The sequence below is a fragment of the Cucurbita pepo genome, chromosome 3 (assembly GCF_057944985.1).
Source record: "Cucurbita pepo subsp. pepo isolate OVF chromosome 3, ASM5794498v1, whole genome shotgun sequence".
NCBI lineage: Eukaryota > Viridiplantae > Streptophyta > Magnoliopsida > Cucurbitales > Cucurbitaceae > Cucurbita > Cucurbita pepo.
Genome location: NC_141800.1, coordinates 15,700,811 through 15,718,817, shown reverse-complemented (window position 1 = coordinate 15,718,817; position 18,007 = coordinate 15,700,811). Strand labels below are relative to the sequence as shown.

General features: G+C 35.5%; 3 protein-coding genes across 3 annotated transcripts; 1 reads left to right on the top strand and 2 right to left on the bottom strand.

Annotated features, from left to right (window-relative positions):
• Nucleotides 1-135: 135 nt before the first annotated feature.
• Nucleotides 136-5,548, top strand: LOC111791010 (galactokinase). The gene is made up of 13 exons (XM_023672181.2): nt 136-530; nt 653-837; nt 1,351-1,397; nt 1,696-1,790; nt 1,975-2,057; nt 2,720-2,788; nt 3,365-3,550; nt 3,750-3,884; nt 4,211-4,345; nt 4,480-4,550; nt 4,740-4,817; nt 4,986-5,127; nt 5,229-5,548. Exons 1-13 carry the CDS (start codon nt 368-370, stop codon nt 5,337-5,339), a joined length of 1,500 nt encoding a protein of 499 aa, XP_023527949.2. The 5' UTR covers nt 136-367; the 3' UTR covers nt 5,340-5,548.
• Nucleotides 5,549-7,213: 1,665 nt separating this feature from the next.
• Nucleotides 7,214-10,526, bottom strand: LOC111791388 (alkaline/neutral invertase A, mitochondrial). The gene is made up of 6 exons (XM_023672708.2): nt 9,556-10,526; nt 8,920-9,085; nt 8,621-8,832; nt 8,010-8,503; nt 7,854-7,902; nt 7,214-7,764 (listed from the first exon to the last, which is right to left on the bottom strand). The coding sequence occupies exons 1-6, from the start codon at nt 10,252-10,254 to the stop codon at nt 7,423-7,425; spliced, it is 1,962 nt and encodes a 653-aa protein (XP_023528476.2). The 5' UTR covers nt 10,255-10,526; the 3' UTR covers nt 7,214-7,422.
• Nucleotides 10,527-16,051: 5,525 nt separating this feature from the next.
• On the bottom strand, nt 16,052-17,439 carry LOC111790771 (transcription factor MYB78). Its single transcript, XM_023671825.2, has 3 exons — nt 17,181-17,439; nt 16,937-17,066; nt 16,052-16,854 (listed from the first exon to the last, which is right to left on the bottom strand). The coding sequence occupies exons 1-3, from the start codon at nt 17,344-17,346 to the stop codon at nt 16,272-16,274; spliced, it is 879 nt and encodes a 292-aa protein (XP_023527593.2). The 5' UTR covers nt 17,347-17,439; the 3' UTR covers nt 16,052-16,271.
• Nucleotides 17,440-18,007: the final 568 nt, after the last annotated feature.

The window sequence follows — 18,007 nt, the reverse complement described above, 5'->3', positions numbered from 1 at the left end:
GGGCAGAAATAGATAAGAAGAAATAGTCTTATTTTTAATCTCAGCTGACGTGGCATTTTGGTCTCATCCGCACGTGACTTTCTCGTGCGTTGTGTCCATCAAATAAAATACTTGAGGCTTTTGCTCTGAATATTTATTGAATATTTCGTTCTCAACTAACTCTCTCTTTGGTATCGATTTATTTGAGGGTAAGCCGAAAATTTAGTGCGATTCGAGAGTGGAAAAGCTTTTATCAGTTTGAATCTTCATTTGTTGTCATAAATCGTATACTGATCTTTCTCTGCCATTTTCAATCTGAATTTGTACCTGTTGTTGAGGGCGAATTTGTGTAATTTCTGCTCGGAAAGGAGGAAGAAGAAGGAGAGTAATGGCGAAACACGAGGACCTTCCGATCCCTACTTTCTCTTCTCTTGAACCGGTTTACGGCGATGGATCTCAGCTCGAGGATGCTCGGCTTCGATTTGATCATCTCAAGGCCAAGTTTCTCCAAGTGTTCGGCCATCCTCCTGATGTCTTTGCTCGTTCTCCAGGTATTTTTCTGTTTCCCAGCTTTGTTCGGTTTCTCTGTAATGTTTGTTCTTCGTTTTGATGATACTGTTTTGATTTGATTCTGGTTCTAACCTCTTTTTTTGGTTGAAACGGCGGAGTGTAGGGAGAGTGAACTTGATCGGAGAGCACATTGACTATGAAGGATATTCGGTGTTGCCGATGGCGATTCGGCAAGATACGATCGTGGCAATACGGAAGCACGACGCCGGAGAGGCGAATCATCTTCTCAAAATTGCTAATGTTAATGATAAATACTCGCTATGTACTTATCCTGCTGATCCTGATCAGGTATGAGCTAAATTGGTTTGTAAAATTCACTCGACATCGTTTCGATCTGCTAACCACTCGTCCTCCTACTTTTCCTCCGGCATCTTGCATTCATATAACGTAGCGTTCATATAGAAAATTTATGCTCGACGTTGCAATTGTCGATCTGTAAATGTGTTGGCCAGAAGGCTCTTTTTTCTTCTTTTTTCTTCTTTTTTTTTCATAAGTTTTACTAAATTGTATAAACTCATTATGTACTTCTAAAAACGTTACAGATTCCAAATTTTTTAATTTGACTTTTATTATGGTGTTTTATTTTAGATTATATTTGAAATTATGTTAGTATTAGATTAACATAATTTCAACAATTCTGAACTTCTAGCTAAATATGGAAAATACATTTTTATATCATACTATTTGTATAAATGCCCTTTCTGAAAAAGAAAAACTATAACGCTATCATTCAAACAAGTTGCAACTACAAAATATTCCCAACTTCAGCTGTGTTTATAATTTCTCTTGTTCATTTTACAGGAAGTTGACTTGAAGAATCACAAATGGGGACACTATTTCCTCTGTGGGTGAGTATGCATTATTTATTTTCTGATTTCATTTTGTATAATTATTTTAATGGGATGTTGTTACCATTGTACATGCAACTTGTTTTTGGATGATATGAATGCATGATATTTATGTTCTTAGGTTTTACTTTTATCCTAATCAATACTTTCAAGACAGTGATGAACTTTAAGCTAAACCAGCATGATCAAATTATAATGTTAAAAATGTAATTATCTTAGCATAGGATGTGTATGATCTACACAAAAATTTAAGGGTCAATCACATATCCGGCAGAATCTGAAGGTCTTTGCCTTTCAGGTACAAAGGCTATTACGAATTTGCAAAGTCAAAAGGACAAGATGTTGGTGTGCCAGTTGGACTTGACGTTCTTGTTGATGGAACAGTGCCTACAGGTTTTTGTTTTGTGTACTTCTTCATTCAAACGGACAATGATGTCTGTTAGTTACTGCAGTTTAGAAGTTTGCATGGAGGGTAGAGATTTTTAGTAAAAACAACTGAAGTCATTAGCTCAATATTTTGTTGCAGCAAAAATTTGTGACGTGATAAAGTAATATGAGAATTATTCTTTTCATTCAGGATCTGGATTATCAAGCTCTGCTGCATTTGTTTGCTCTTCTACCATTGCAATAATGGCTGTTCTTGGTGCCAACTTTCCCAAGGTGTTAACACCTTACCCTCATGCTCTGATTACTGTATGAGTGTACGCTACTGTGTCTAAGACTGACTTGGATTTTGACTTGATGATTTACATATATTGGGTTTGTAAATTGTTCTATGGTATCCTAAGTCCCAATTCATATTTTCTGGTAGACCTTGATACTCCCCAATGGTTGTTATTATTATCTCAGATTTGGTCCACAGATCATAGGAGGTACCTTGTTTGCTTGTTATAAGTCATTGGAATTTGAACCTTCAGAAGCTTGCATTGTGTTCTTTTATTTATTTATTTATTTATTTTTAGTTCAACATTCCAGATCCAATTCCAGTAAAGTGACTTGATGGCTTAATTCATGAACTTTTGAAGTGAATTGTTGGGGACAATGAGCTAAATCTATAGCACTGTAGTAAGCATTATTATAAAATTTTGGGTCCACTGGCTGAACGTGATTGCATTCTCATTGTCTTTTTTAGTTAAATGAACCAGAATTTGTCCATCTAGTCATCTACTACTTACCAGATGCGACTTGGTACACTTGTATAGTGTGATTTAACTTGAGTTGATTTGGTAAATTTGGTTGTTTCCACATCAATGAAGCTCAATTATTTGATATTTAGTCAGATTGAATCTAAGGAATCTTACAAAAATTCCCTTGTGGTACAGAAAGAAATTGCCCAACTTACCTGTGAATGTGAACGACACATTGGTACACAATCTGGTGGAATGGATCAGGTATTTTTTTCTTTACTTTGCAATTAATAGACTTAACATGGAGAACAGAGCAATAAAGGGTTGTGAAAAAGTTCTTTAAAACTATTATCTATTTTTTTGGAAGGAGAGAGGAACACATGTTCAGCTAACTCTTATCTATGTTTTTCCCTTTTTTCTTTAATTATACTCGTGACTTGTGAATAATTTGTCCAGGAGAATACTTGAAGTTGTTCTTCTTTTGAAAATCATGTGTTTCTTAATAGTTATATAATAACCTTAATATTCAAGCCACCTAATCACAGTCCTTAGGAACAATTATACAAACTAAACGATCGGCTAAGCAGGCCATTCGTTTTCCTCATTAAACGGCTTGTGCTAGTGGTGGGTTTTGTTTGATATTATTTTATTGCAAAGGCCACAGATAGATTCACTACAATCGCTTAATTGAAAAACTAGTGTGAATAAATCTATTTGTTCGATTGTTTAGAAAGTTGATCTGTGGCTTCATTTCAATTCTATGTAATGGTCAATATGAGAGTTTCTTCTAGCTTCAAATAGTTTCCAATGATTGTAAACGCTATCCAATTATCCTTGCAGGCAATCTCTGTTATGGCCAAATCTGGTTTTGCAGAACTGATTGATTTCAACCCTATTCGCGCTACTGATGTGCAACTTCCTTCTGGTGGGATTTTTGTTATAGCCCATTCTCTAGCCGAATCACAGAAAGCAGTCACTGCTGCCACAAATTATAATAACAGAGTAGTCGAATGCCGACTTGCTTCTGTAAGTTCTAATGTTAATATGATGTATGATGTATTTTCATCAAGGACACTAGCTGCCATAAATCTTATTTTAAAATTCCTTCTAAGGAATTGAGTTATTCATTACCTTCCTTTTCCTTCTGCTGACGGTTTAAACTTGGTGTCTATTTTGAACTTTTTGATTTAAATGTATCCAAGTAATGATTCCAGATGATTTTCAGATTGTTCTAGGCATAAAGCTTGGGATGAAACCGAAAGAAGCAATAGAAAAAGTGAAGACTTTATCTGATGTGGAAGGGCTGTGTCTTTCATTTGCTAAGGAGCGTAACTCTTCAGATCCTGTGCTCGCAGTCAAGGTATTTTCCTTCGATTTTTTTTTTTTTTTTTTGCACCAAGTCATGTCATCAGTTCTTGTTAGAAGGGAAAAACAAAACACACAAATATTTATTGTAATGATGATACATGCAAGTGATGTTAACGTTTATAATACAATCTTCTAAAATATTTTCAGAAATTATTTGATCATTATTTAATTTGTTTTGGGATTTTGTAATATTATTGTACAAGCTCTTATTTGACGACCATGGGACACGATTTCACAAAATCTCCCATTTTGGGACATTCTTTCATTCCTTTATCAAGTTTCAGCATATTCTTATTTCTCTGTCTCTCTCTGCCTAAGGAACTGTTGAAGGAGGAACCCTATACAGCTGAAGAAATTGAACAAATCACTGTGGACAATCTGCCGTCCGTTTTAGACAATTCTCCAACTTCATTGGATGTTTTGAAAGCTGCCAAGCATTTCAAGTTGTATCAGGTATATTAGGGTAGACATGCTTATTGATCTCTATTTTCAACTCTCTCTAGCTAGTATAGGCTTGCTTATTGATCTCTATGGTCCTATGTTCTCTCTCTGTCTCTCTCAATAAAAAAATTGGTCGATTTTTTCAGCGAGCGTCCCACGTGTACTCTGAAGCCAGGCGGGTCTATGCTTTCAAGGATGCAGTTTCGTCAAGTTTAAGGTTTGTTGAATTATCCAACAGCCTTTTTATGTTTTCATTACTCTTGCATGATTTTCATTTGTTAATTCTCTTAACAAAGTGAATTTATACAAACTTCAGTTATAGATTACATCGTACGTCCAGTAAGGTAGAGGGAAAATTGGTATTCTTTTTCCCATTTTTTAATGTTGAGGAATGTTCTTTTGGCAGTGAGGAAGACAAGCTTAAGAAACTCGGTGATCTCATGAATGATAGCCACTACAGCTGTAGCGTTCTTTATGAATGCAGGTACAGACCATTTCACAATTTAGTAGGTTCTCAAATCTCATCTTCAATCATCTGTGATACAAATTGCAAAACTTCATTCATCTTCAATCACGACAAACCATGCAGCCTCGTGTTGCTTAACCTTGTTTGATAGCAATCAGATTCCCATCTTATTGTTTGTTTTCCCAGCTGTCCTGAGTTGGAGGAACTCGTAAAGATATGCCGGGACAACGGTGCTCTCGGGGCCAGGCTAACTGGAGCAGGATGGGGAGGCTGCGCGGTCGCTCTCGTAAAAGAGGCCATTGTTCCCCAGTTCATTCTCAACCTGAAGGTTAGTTTTTTGACACTGGAATAACTGAAAAGCGAATGTCTTTCTTCGTGGTTGAAAGTTGGAATGTAGTTTAAAACTTCTGGCCGTTTGATTCACACCAGGAGAACTTCTACAAATCGAGGATCGACCGAGGAACCATCAAGAATAACGATGTCGATCTCTACGTCTTTGCTTCCAAGCCATCGAGTGGAGCTGCCATCTTCCAGTTCTAGTTATCAAATGCCTTGGTAGGTATTGTTTGTTTGGATGGTTTCTTCCATTATTGCCAGTTTAGATGGTTTCTGGACATTTCATGACCTTAGCATTCATGGCTGAACTCGTTCTCCTTCTTAGCCTATAAATATAAATAAAAGGATTGTGTAACCTGGAAAACTGAGCTTATTGTGGAATGAAACGACCAATAATTGAGTTTTTATCTTAACCCTTTGTTGAGCTTATTTTAGAATGAAACGAGCAATAGTTGAATTTTTAGCTTAAATGTTTCTGTATTTAGCATCAATTATTATTCCCATAAAGGAAATATTAGTACCAATTCTGAATGATAGGAATTTTATTTTAGTATATGGGTATAGTTCTGTAAAAGAGGGCACCCCTTGCAGCTGCACGGCTCTCTCCCCATCAAGGATGGTTTACACTCCATGAAATGGGTATAAAAATATTAGGTAAGAAACTTATTTTTAGACTCTTGTCATACTTAATCCTAAAGTTGAAATTAGCAATAGCCAATTTGTGGCCAAATTGTGGCTTAATGTCTGTGTCACTGTGTAACTAACCTTTACCATATCTCGATTAAGGAGTTCTCAATTCCTCTTAGGTTCACAACCTAGGAGTTTTCTGTTTTCTCTTGGCTCTCTAGGTTCACATAAATCTAGGTCCTTTGTTCATCTTTGCTCTAAACGGTGACCGTACTCTATAAATTAAAACAAAATGTTGCAATATTTATAAAGATAATGGTATCAGAAAATTCACCTTAGGACTACCGCAGTGACAAAGTTGTAATTCAAGCGAGAACGAGGCGACACATGATCCATAAGAACCCTAAAACAATTAAAAATTTTCAACCTAAATAGTAGACGGGTGGAAATAAGTAACTATACCAACTCAATTTATTTGGCACTGTGATGTGATCCATAATCTCATAGGTATTTACATCGTATAATGTTGCATCAAAATAAAGAACAAAACCTACACATGTTCAGTACAAGATATCAATAAAAAAAACTTCCACAATGAGATTTAGGCAAGAAAAGTCCTCAAATGAGAAAAGTGTATACCTAGCCAAAAAACAAATCGATGATGAGAGATTTTACGCAGAAACTTCAGAGAACGAACACATAATGAATTGCCGTTTCGACTACAATCAGGAATGGAAAACCTCCAAAAATTTCAGGAAACAAACTTACAATGTAATGTACTTCAAACAGAGAGCGAATGGATTTATGAAGAAAACAGAGCAACTTGGGAGTGACGAACGCAGAAAAGAGCAGGGAAGTTAATAAATAGCCGTCTGAGAAACTTGCGTGAAGAAGAAGCTACTAAATAACTTGATTAAAAATAATAAATATTTTCATTTTAATTTTAAAAAACGGTTTAGAACTAAGAAATGTAGAAGTGGGCCAACACAATTCCCATCAGAGCATGTTCGAGGCCCAATAAACCCCAATTAAAAACAAAATTATGATAGATAAATGTTCAAACGATAAATTGAATTATTGAATAAAAAAAATGCACCAGCCTGGAATCGAACCCGGGTCTGTACCGTGGCAGGGTACTATTCTACCACTAGACCACTGGTGCTGATGTTTAACTGAATGAAAAACATTATTTATTCCTTTTTTTTGCAATTAAATTCTAAATAATTCAAAATGGAAGAAACCATAATTTAAAATATATATATATATCTATTCTTAAACTTGGAGGTACATTTTAAAATCTTTTATTTAAATAAAACTAACGTTTGTACATTACAAGATTAAATAGATTATATCGTAAAAGCATAGCTCAACTAGTCAAGACATATATTAACTATAAAAAAATTGTATAAAATATTTAGGACAATTTTTTTAAATGGTTGACCAAATACCAATCAATAAATAGTAACCTCAAATTTATCCTAAAAGTAATCAACTCCAAAGGATATTCAGAATCATACGTTTAACTCCCAATGAATACAACAATACAGACTCTTCAAAAACTGAGCCTCAAATTGCATTTTTTTTATACACACAGAATCACCGGAGGGGAGAAAAATGCACCTCCGAAGAACTTCATCTGTTAGAGACAGTTGTTGTTAGGCTAATGGTTGAGATTATTCGGTTTTCGATGCTGGCGATGACGATGGCGAGAGCACTTGTTTCCATTGGCTTTGCCGAGTACACAAACGCAGCCTTGAAGAAGCTCGTAATCCTCCTCCCAGAACAATAGAGACGCCTTCTCTGGGTTCTCCAAAAGCAACTTTGATGTCAAGAAACCGGCAATCGTCCATGTTTGGAAGAGTCGTGATTGCTTCCCTATTAAGCTTGCACTGCGCATGTCGTAGTACTCGGGCCAACGATCAGCTGAAAGCTTCTTCTCAGCCACTGCAATGGCTTTCCTTGCTAGCTCTGGCCGCCCCATCTTCATGCAGGCCAGTGTGAACTGTAAAGATGTCCACAAAAAATAGCAATGAGAATAATGAATGGTCAATCAAGTCTGAACAGAAGTTTGAATAAGAACAAGTCCCTCACCGGCCACAAGAGTGTTGGCCAAGATCCTCCATTATGATATGACCAAGGACTGCCAACAGGAAAAGCAGAGATAATTTTCAGTGCTAGGTTACGAGTATTATGATATGTTTCAAATGAGACTACTTTTTTGTTCTTCAAAATTCTAAAGAGACTAACGTGTTCTTCGGGTCGCTTCCAGTTATTATGCGCCATTCCTCGTGTTCCATGGCAGGGAAGCATATCTTGAGAGGCATGTTTGCCACAAGGTCATCCCATTTGGCTTCAATCAAGTTCAGAATGCCCTCATTCTGTTGCGGAGTCCCAAGTGACGAAACAATGGACCAAAGATTTCCGAGCGTAAAAAACCTGAAGTCCATGTGAGCAGGCTGTAGATTGCCAATCAGGTAGCCACCCTCCTCAGGAATCCAGTCCACCAGCCAACCAGGAATTTGTTCGGGATATATATTGAACTTGTTCACCGCATCGGTAGAATATTCCTCAGTTCTGTATCGATAAATTTCGTTGAGTTTGTTCTTATCGACCCAGAAATATTCCCGGATGTGGAAGGAGAGTGCACTCAGCCTATTGTTCAGGGCAGCGACCAAATTCTTAGTCGAGTCGTTGACAATCAGCATCTCTCTTGAGCAGCGTAAGGCCGAATAAAACAATGCCTGCAAAACAAATTAACCACAGTAAGGAACTGCCTGCAAATGATCTTAACTATACATACAGTAACCATGAAGGATTGCCTGCAAATGCTATGAAGGATGATCAATTAGTATTCTTACTTGAATTTCAAGTGGGTGTCCATGAATGCCCATTCGTCTATCAATCATGCACGAGCCATCACCGACTAACAGAGTAGGAAACATATCGAACCCATTCGTCAAGCAGAGATTAAGGATCAGTCGTATGCCTGTCTGTACATCGACACGTTCCTGCAATGTGTAGTCTCCCGTAATCTTTCCATAAGCTCTTAATAAAATAATCCACCACAACCCTGTGAGCAAGCATACACAGTAACAAGGTTTCAAACTCTATGGCATATGTAAAGTTGCATGATGTTTGCACAGTAATCTATAGTTACCAGAATCAACTGGTGCAACACGACCAATGGCAGATTCACCAAAATCAGGATCAAGAACTTCCTCGAAAGCTCCATCGCTTCCATCGAGAGGTTGGCTTCTGACTTTGAAACTTGCTGGCATCAACCCTTGCCCAGGGCTGTAACAGTCAACGGTTTTCTCCCAACTCTAATCAACAATAAAGACGGTTGATTTCAGTTCAAAGGACGATGTGAGCTGTAGTACTAATAAATATCATTAGGACTTGTAAGAAAAAGGTCTCTCAAAATGTTAGTGTGCTTCCACTTCAAGATGATGAGATGTCATGATATAGCGTAGACTGACTATAACATGCTTGTAACAGCCCAAGCCCACTACTTTAGGATGATGTGATGTCCATGACAATATCTGCTAATGTTGGGCTTGGGCTGTTACAAATAGTATCAGAGCCAGACAGGCGGTGTGCCAGCGAGGACGCTGGACCCCCAAGGAGGGTGGATTAAGAGATCCCACATCGGTTGGAGAAAGGAACGAAGCATTTCTTACAAGAGTATGAAAACCTCTCCCTAACAGGCGCATTTTAAAAATCTTGAAAGGAAGCTCGGAGACCAGGTATGCATATACAAGATAAACAAAAAGCTCAACATGTAAGTCTATACCTGTAATTGCAAGGTGTGAAGGAGAAAATTCTTGACAATCTCCTCTTCTCCATTTAACAAGAAGGCCAAGGCGGACGGTACAAAATCACGAACAAAAACCTGGTCGTAATTCAGTGGCTGAGTATCAGATGGATCATTAGCAGCAACAGTTCCAACAGGACGTCCACAATAGTTCACAACAGAGTCTCGAAGCAAGTTCCATGCCTCCTTTTCAATTTTGGACACCTCTCTCTCAACCCTAGAGCCCTTCAAACCACTCAGTTCCTCAACCTCAGACACCTTTTTTTCATCTTTCACAAGATCTGTCTCAATACTCTCTATCACCAATGGCTTAACCTTAAACCCTCCTTGAATATAAATTCTCTCAAAGCTCTTCTGTTTCACATGAGGCTCAGCAGATGTCGATTGATTTCTAAAATCAGAAGCTACATTTGCAATCAAACACCTATTTCTACCACTGTTACCTTTATACAACCGATGTAAATTAGAACAACTAAAGCATCTCTTATTCAAATCACCAACAACCTGTACAGATCCTATTATTTTACGCCCACTCGGCTCTAATTTCGAAAATCTACCAATCCTCCTATACTTTGCCTTGGCCAATGAGGTTGTTCCAAACATCGAGGAGGATTTGAAGCTAAAAAGAATCCTACAAGGTTTCATGGTAGAAATTCCCAGAGAACTAGAAGTATGCATGTTTCAGGCTTCTAAAATCCTTACAGACAACTAATTTCCTTAGATTAACTTATAATAATCAGCTAAAATGGAGGGAAAATTAGGGATTAGAGCGCTAATATACAACTCTGTTAGTTCTGAAAAATCGAAAGAACAGAGTATCCAACCTATTATTACACGAATTTACAGGGGAAAGATTACTTACAGATTGATGAACGATTGAACTGAAAATATCTTCACGAAAGAGAGAGCGGTTTCGAAATTTTTTAAAAAAATCTTGTAGTCACGGAAGAAGGCGCACAGGAGCCTCTTTTATAGATGCAGGGGGAGGAAAGAAGGTGAAATGAAATTACTTGAATGACCCTTTCATATTCAACACGGCTTGTGTGCCTTACAGTTGAATTACTGAATTACCCTTCATCTGCAAAAAAGGTTGACTGAAAAGACAATAATACCCCTGTCTGTTCAATGTCTGTTTGTCACGGTGATGTTCAATTACCAATTTCTCCTTTTTATGTTCAACATCAGAAGTTCCCAATTTTTTATTTTATTTTCAATTATTTAATTTTTTTTAAATAAAATTTTATTATCTAAAACATCTAACTCAAAGAAAAATTATGCTCCAAACACGTGTTTTTTTATTATTGTTAGAAAATAAATAATTTTGAATAATATGATGTTATGGACCACTTTAAAAATCTCTAATTTTAAATAGATAATATCAAAACTCTTTTGTCATAAAGAAAAACATCTTAATTGAAATTTAATAAATAAATTGTAAATTACATATTTGTCCTTAAAAGTATTTAATAAAATTTTAAGCCAAATTATATTTTTATATTTATAAAATTATAAAATTTAAATTTTGTGTTTAATAAATCTATTTTAAAAATTAATTATATTAAATAATTAAAAAATAAAAAGTTTACATGCACTATACAAACTTTTATTATTATTATTATTATTATTATTATTATTGTAATTATTATTAGATAATAAAATAGGTATAATATGGTGTTTGCTAGTACCAGGTTTGGGTAAATAAAGGCGTGCGGAGGGGAGGGTATAATCGTCTTATCACTATTTGGAACCGGATAAGATTCGTCGGTCGTGTGTCAGTGACGTGGAATTAAAGTAAAGCAAAAAAATGTGGCAAAATCGAGAACGCTCAAGTGGGCCCCACCTTTGTTCTCTCAAGAGTCCACCCAAAACCATCTAAAATTCACATGAGACGTGGCGAATGATGATTGGCTATGCAGTCATCAGAGTTGAACAGACCAATCAGAAACTGGATCGTGTTTGGTGCATTGCATTGCGACAGGATATTATTAAATCTAAAGCCCACATGCCTCGCACGTGCTTTATTTGGGCTTTTTTCTCTTTCCTTAATTGCGCTGATCCAAATCCATTGGTCTCTAGTGGGCCTGTTTTTTTGGAATGTTGAGGCCCAAATACGCTGAATATTATATTATGTTGAATTTTTAATTTTTAAAAACTATATTCAACATTAAATTATTTTTTAGAAAATAATATTGAGTTTATTAGGATATTTTATTTTTATTTTTTTATAAAAATTGTATGGACAAAAAGAAATTATCAATTAAAAAAATTCTTTCAAATGAATATTATTATTATTATATATAACTCCTCGAACGCATCTTCACTCAACCCTTGAGAATTGAAATAGGAGGTATGGACGTGGACGGAGAAGGTCTACGTCGTTCGTGCTCTTTTCACGACTATACTATAAGGAGAGTCACAACCATGCCATGAAAATAATAGATTATGACCCTCAAGTTGAGACAAGCAAAGTGGCGACCCTCTAGAGGTGTCCATTAAAGGACGTGAGAGCCAATATAGAAGAATGTCATGATGCGACTGAAGATGACGGGCATCATTCAACAAACCATATAACGAGTGTATTTGTAACGACCCGAAATTTTCTACTTAATATCGGGGTGGTCCCACATCGATTGGAGTAAGAAAAGAGTGCCAACGAGGAAGCTGGGCCCTGAAAGGGGGTGGATTGTGATGTCCGACATTGGTTGGGGAGGATAACAAACCACCATTTATAAGGGTGTAGAAACCTTCCGCTACCAAACGTGTTTTAAAGCCTTGAAGGGAAGCCCGAAAGGGAAAACCCAAAGAGAACAATATCTGCTAGCGGTGGATCTGGGCCGTTACAGCATTGAATAGGAAACGAGACATGAGCAAGATAGGGGCAACGAGTAGATAAGAATGTCACATATAGACTTAATGAAAGGTCGGATAGAGCCCCGGGCCTTAACCACGAAGGAAATTTGAATATACGATTCTAGAGTCAAGTCCGTCGATATGAAACATGAATGCTAGCCAAATTTGTGTCAATCGGATACCGGACGAACGCCCCACGACACTTTATGATCATTCACCAAAATGACATGTAACTGATAAGTATTGAAAATGTCTCAAAATGTACTATACGATGAGGTATGGTGTCAGCTCAAGCTACCTTATGGTACACGGTTGGAGCTCGAGGCATAAACCGAAGCAAAAAAATGAATATAGGACTTGGGTTCCCATCCCGACTAGAGATCGAGAAGGGTTTTGGTGTTGATATTGGAGGGGTTTGACAAAACAAACTCAGTAATGGATGTGGCTATCACAATCCACCCAACGCCTAACGCCAAGTAATTAGCCAGCCGAAATCAATGCAACCAAACAAGGAACTTCCAAACCACTTACATTTTATTTCTTTTTTTTTCCTTTAATGTTTCATTTCAATTTTATTTTGGTTTACGTAACTAAAAGGGATTGCTTGGACTTATCATAACAAATCCATTTTTTTATTTATTGCGTCATATTTAAGGTTTATCACGTTCAATTAATCTATTTTTTTCAAAAAAATATAAATATATAAATATTTTATGTGGTTGACCTTTACAAAAATAAATTTTATTTAAAATTTTCAACGTCAAAATTAATAGAAAAAATAAAAATAAAAGAAAGGATAAGCATTGACGGTTGACTCACTGTAGAAAGGAAAGAAACTACAACATATAAGCACTTATAATAATCATTTGGTCCTTTCATTATTAAATTTATTTATTTGATCCTCAAAATTTATTAATTTTACATTTAATTTGGTCTTTTAATTTTTTAATGTTATATTTAATAGTTTATATCCACACAAAAAAAATTTTAAATTTTTATTAAATTTTTTTAAATTACCAATATTGAATAAAGAAAAAATAAAAATTATAATTTCAACTTTGGTTGTGAGTGGCCGCCATTGAAGCACAGCTTTCTGAAACTGAAAGCTCACAAACTCCCATTACCCTATCGCCTTCCATGGAAAGCCTTTCACGCAAGTCCAAACTACAAAGTACACTGTTTGTTCAACACGAACTCTCGAACAGCTTCTCTTTAATAGGCTCAACTCCTTCTATGAAACCTTCAAACAAAATATATTCTTTGTTCGAGATTTGAAAATTTCTAATTGCACCTTCGGGACTCACAATTTCTTTCGATACTTGATGACTCTACATGACTCTTATATCATGTTAGGAACTGTGACCCTCTATAACTATCGTGGAGATAGTGTTCTTTAATTATAAACCAACGTAGGACGACTCTCAATACTTCTCAACGTGGATCTTCGACTCTCTTATCTTAGTATATCACGTGTCATTTAATGATTGAACCTTAATTTTTCTTCTTTAAAGAAAAATTGTTGTACTATCCGTCATTGTCTCATAAAAAAGTAATGTCATATAAAGCATCGAGGCTGATCGATTTATAGAACAAAAAAAGTCAACGGCCATAAAACGATAAAGATTGAAATTTTCAATTAATTAAAATTCCTAAAGATTTTTAGACACGTAATTAAAAAATTTAGAGATTTATTAAAAGCTCGTTAAAATGTAATCTAGATTTGTTCTTTCCAAATGTGAAAACGAATCCATAAATGGATTAAAGGAATATTAATAAATGAAAACTAATAATAAATAAATAAATAAAGTAAAAGCAAAATATTCTTTTAAATTTTTAAAAAATGCTTGTCTGTGTGTGTTTTCCTTCAATGTATATTTTAAGGGTTGCGGCCGTCAGTGCTTCTATTGAGGAAGCCTAATTTTAAATTCCTTTTTTCTTTCTTATTCCACGTGGCAGTTCCTGAACAGGTTAATTTCGAGGACCACTGACAAACTGGGTTAATATCGATGCACGTGGCTTATGAAATGACACCCCGCCGCCATAACCAATCTCCCCCCGCTCCCCCCTTTTAGTTCTTCCATTTCATCACGTTTCGACCGTCCCTTCGGCACGTGCCCTTACCTTTTCTTTTTCCCTATTATTATTCTCACTTTTTCTTTTTATTTTTTTACTTTAATCAAATTAGTTCTATTTTTTTTTTAATATTTAATATTTATATTATTTTAAATATATGAAAAAAAAATACAAAAAATACGACATATTTCAATTCTATCTAGCGGTAATAAAATACTCGAGAGAGGAAATTGACTGTTTTACCCCTCTCATTTCCATACAAGATTGAGGATAGAAAAGTAAAGTCCTTATTGCATATAAAACAAACTTTTAGTATATAGATATATATACAATGTGAACAAGTAGTGTAATTAGTGCAACTTTGAGGGAGCAATTTGCAATTAAAAATAAATAAAACAGGGGGACATAGGACATAGGTGGCATTCATTAAACATGATAAGAACATGTTTTTACTTTTGAAAAAATTGGCCTAATAATAATGTCTTTATTAAAATTTTAAACTCCAGAAATCAACGAATGAGAGAGTGCCACGTCACGAGCCCCTTTTGGCAAAATCTAGAACATTGGGGAACTTTTGGTCTGGTTCAATCTCTGTGGACATCAATATCTTAATTATAAAATTAGTTTATGGTTTCGGCTTCTAAACTCCAAACAAAATTATTATTTAAATATTTAAAAGTGGAACCAATTATTCACGTCTTTCATTATTTTAATTCAACATTATCTACTCCCACAAAAACTATATACTTCCCATTATCATAACATTTGCATTTTGAATGTGAGTAAATTACAAATATACCCTTATTTGTAATCGACTCGATATTGTCATTTTTTAACTTTATCTTTCGAGCTTTCCTCAAGGCTTTAAAACGCATCTGGAAGAATTTCACACTATTATAAATGGTTTTTTTTTTCTTTTCAGATTAAATTTGTATTAAATTGAACTATGCTCAAATTGCCTGTAAAAATAAATTACACCCAATGCTTTAAAATTATAGTTTTTACTAATGAATAAAGTGTTCGATATTTTCTCTATGGCATGAATTGGTCTATTTTACGTTTTTATTTTATTTTACTATTATAGGTTAATAATTTATTTTATTAATTTTTTTATGATTATTTTGGGTAAGTTGAAGAATAAGTGAGGTATGCTCAATTATGGTGAAACCACGTGAGTATCTTAGATGCGCGAGACAGAAAGCTCATAGTGCTTGTTAGTGCAGCTATGTGGAGATGTGGAGAAATGGAATGGCCCTAAATCGACACTCTTTTTTCTTTAATAAACAAATATTATTCAAAATATATTATTTTCTCATTTAATTAAGATATAAAGTATATAAAAAAAACATAATTAGTTTTACTAAATTCAACAATTTAGAAAATAATTATATTATGAAATTGGAATTTTTTTAAATAATATAATTATAAAAGAAAGGAATTTATAATGTAACCATAAAATAATTATTTAAAGATAAGGGAAGAGGGAATGAAGTAGGTCGATAGCTAGCAGCCTAGCACTCCCTTAATAATATTTATAAAAATAAAATAAAATAAAATAAAATAAAAACCCCTCAAGATTCAATTATACAAATTCCCCCCAAGCCCCAATAATTGGAAATTTAACCAAACATTATAAAAATAAAAATTAAAAAAAAAAAAGAAAAAGACCCTGTTCTTCGTAAAATCGTTAAATTCTTTTTTTTTTTTTTTTTTTTTTTTTTTTTTAGATCATGATATTCCGCTATACAAATTATGTATAGTTTCTCCTTTTGTTAATTCAACTGCTGCTGCGAGAACCAGAAGTAATCGGCACCGGCGTCGGCGGCATTCCACAAGCTCTCCGACGTGTCAACGCCACCGTCCGCCGCCATCCACTGGCAACTACTCTGCTCCATCGCCTGAAAATCCAATGTCTCATCGTTGAAGAATCCAGGAGCCGGACTCTGCAACGGCGGCGGAACCACCGGAAAACAACTGAAATTGTTGTAGCAATCCGTCAAATCAGACATGGAGGAGCCGCCTCCACCTCCGCCAGAGCTGGAATTCTCCGACGTATAACTCGGAGTGACTTGTGGAGTACTGACAAAATCACTACCGCTGTTCATCACAGCCGCCGAAGCCGGCCGAGCCATTGATCCGTACGATCGGTTTCCGTCGACGGCGGTGGATGCCGCGGCGGCGGCCTGAATCCGTTCGACGAGACGCGGCATCCAGAGATATCGCATGGTATCCTTGAATTGTTTACTGTTAACGTCGCATTTGAGCTGCTTTGCGTGCTTCTGAACTCGAGTCCTCCAATAGTTCTTTATCTCGTTATCGGTTCGTCCCGGTAATTGCTGGGCAATCTTCGACCATCTGAAAATTAAAAAATTTATATAAAAATTTAAAAATTATTCACACATTTTACAATTTAAATCAATAAAATCAACATCCGTACCGATTTCCCCAACGGCAATGAAGTTCCAGAATCAGGAGCTGTTCTTCGAGTGTAATATTTCCTCGCCGGACGTCCGGCCGGAGATAGTTCAGCCACCGCAATCGGCAGCTTTTTCCGGTACGCTTCAGGCCTGTGAATCAATTTTCCAATTTCAACATCAATTAAAAAAAAAAAAATGCGCGAACGATAAATTCAGAAACAGAGGAATCGGAATAAGTTAGGGTTCCGGCGAGGAATCCGTTACCGGCGCAACGAGCGAGAGAATTCCAGCGGCCGTCGCCGTGATTCGCGATGTAATTGATGAGAGTCATGTCCTCCTCCACCGTCCACGGTCCTCGTCTCAGGTCGCCGTCGTCGTCGCCGCCGTGTAAGTTGCCGTTATCAAACCGTCGCTCTTTATTTCCGTCCATTTTCCGGATGCCGGCGGCAAGTTCGATATGATTTTGGACGGAGATTTTTAGAGAGAGAGAGAGAGGAGAAAGAAGCGCTACGGAGAAGACAGAGAAGAAGTGGGGTGATTTTATAGATAAAGAAACTTGTGGGGGTTCAAATGAGAAGAGGAGAAAGTAAAGGGGGGAAAGCCGCAATAAAAGAGTTTAATTAAATAATCGCTTAATTACACTTAATCTACCACTTAATCTTCATCATTAATATAGTTAATGCTACTCTTTCCCTCTCGAGTTGTACAATTTGACTATTAAGAGCCATTTTGAAACTTGAGCTTTTTTTTTATTTTATTTTATTTCATTAAATAAATTAATTTCTTTATTTAATAATATTATTAACCTAAATTCTTTTTTAAAAATAAATTTGAAAAAATAATTATAGTAATAATAATTTTTTTGTAATTTTATTTTCATTATTTAAAATGAAAATAATTTTTAATTTTGTTTATGTTTTACTAATCACATTAACTTTAAAAAAATCATAATAATTTCCTAAATCGAACATTTTTAGTGTTTAATTTCTCTACAATTAAATATTAAATCATTATTAAATAATTTATAATTACTGAAATTAATTTCTGTACAAAATTTGTTTTATATATAAATCATGGGTCCCAATTTGTCC

Bases quoted from the DNA above. Each gene is read 5' to 3' on its own strand.
- LOC111791388 (XM_023672708.2), bottom strand. From the start codon at position 10,254: ATGCATACTTCTAGTTCTCTGGGAATTTCTACCATGAAACCTTGTAGG. The intron at 9,086-9,555 runs GTATAGACTTAC...ATTGTTGATTAG, and splicing joins TTCACACCTTGCAATTACAG to AGTTGGGAGAAAACCGTTGA. The intron at 7,765-7,853 runs GTGAGGGACTTG...ACATCTTTACAG, and splicing joins GGCCAACACTCTTGTGGCCG to TTCACACTGGCCTGCATGAA.
- LOC111790771 (XM_023671825.2), bottom strand. From the start codon at position 17,346: ATGGACGGAAATAAAGAGCGACGGTTTGATAACGGCAACTTACACGGC. The intron at 17,067-17,180 runs GTAACGGATTCC...ATTGATTCACAG, and splicing joins TTCTCTCGCTCGTTGCGCCG to GCCTGAAGCGTACCGGAAAA. The intron at 16,855-16,936 runs GTACGGATGTTG...TTTAATTTTCAG, and splicing joins CATTGCCGTTGGGGAAATCG to ATGGTCGAAGATTGCCCAGC.
- LOC111791010 (XM_023672181.2), top strand. From the start codon at position 368: ATGGCGAAACACGAGGACCTTCCGATCCCTACTTTCTCTTCTCTTGAA. The intron at 1,791-1,974 runs GTTTTTGTTTTG...CTTTTCATTCAG, and splicing joins TGATGGAACAGTGCCTACAG to GATCTGGATTATCAAGCTCT. The intron at 4,551-4,739 runs GTTTGTTGAATT...TTCTTTTGGCAG, and splicing joins GCAGTTTCGTCAAGTTTAAG to TGAGGAAGACAAGCTTAAGA.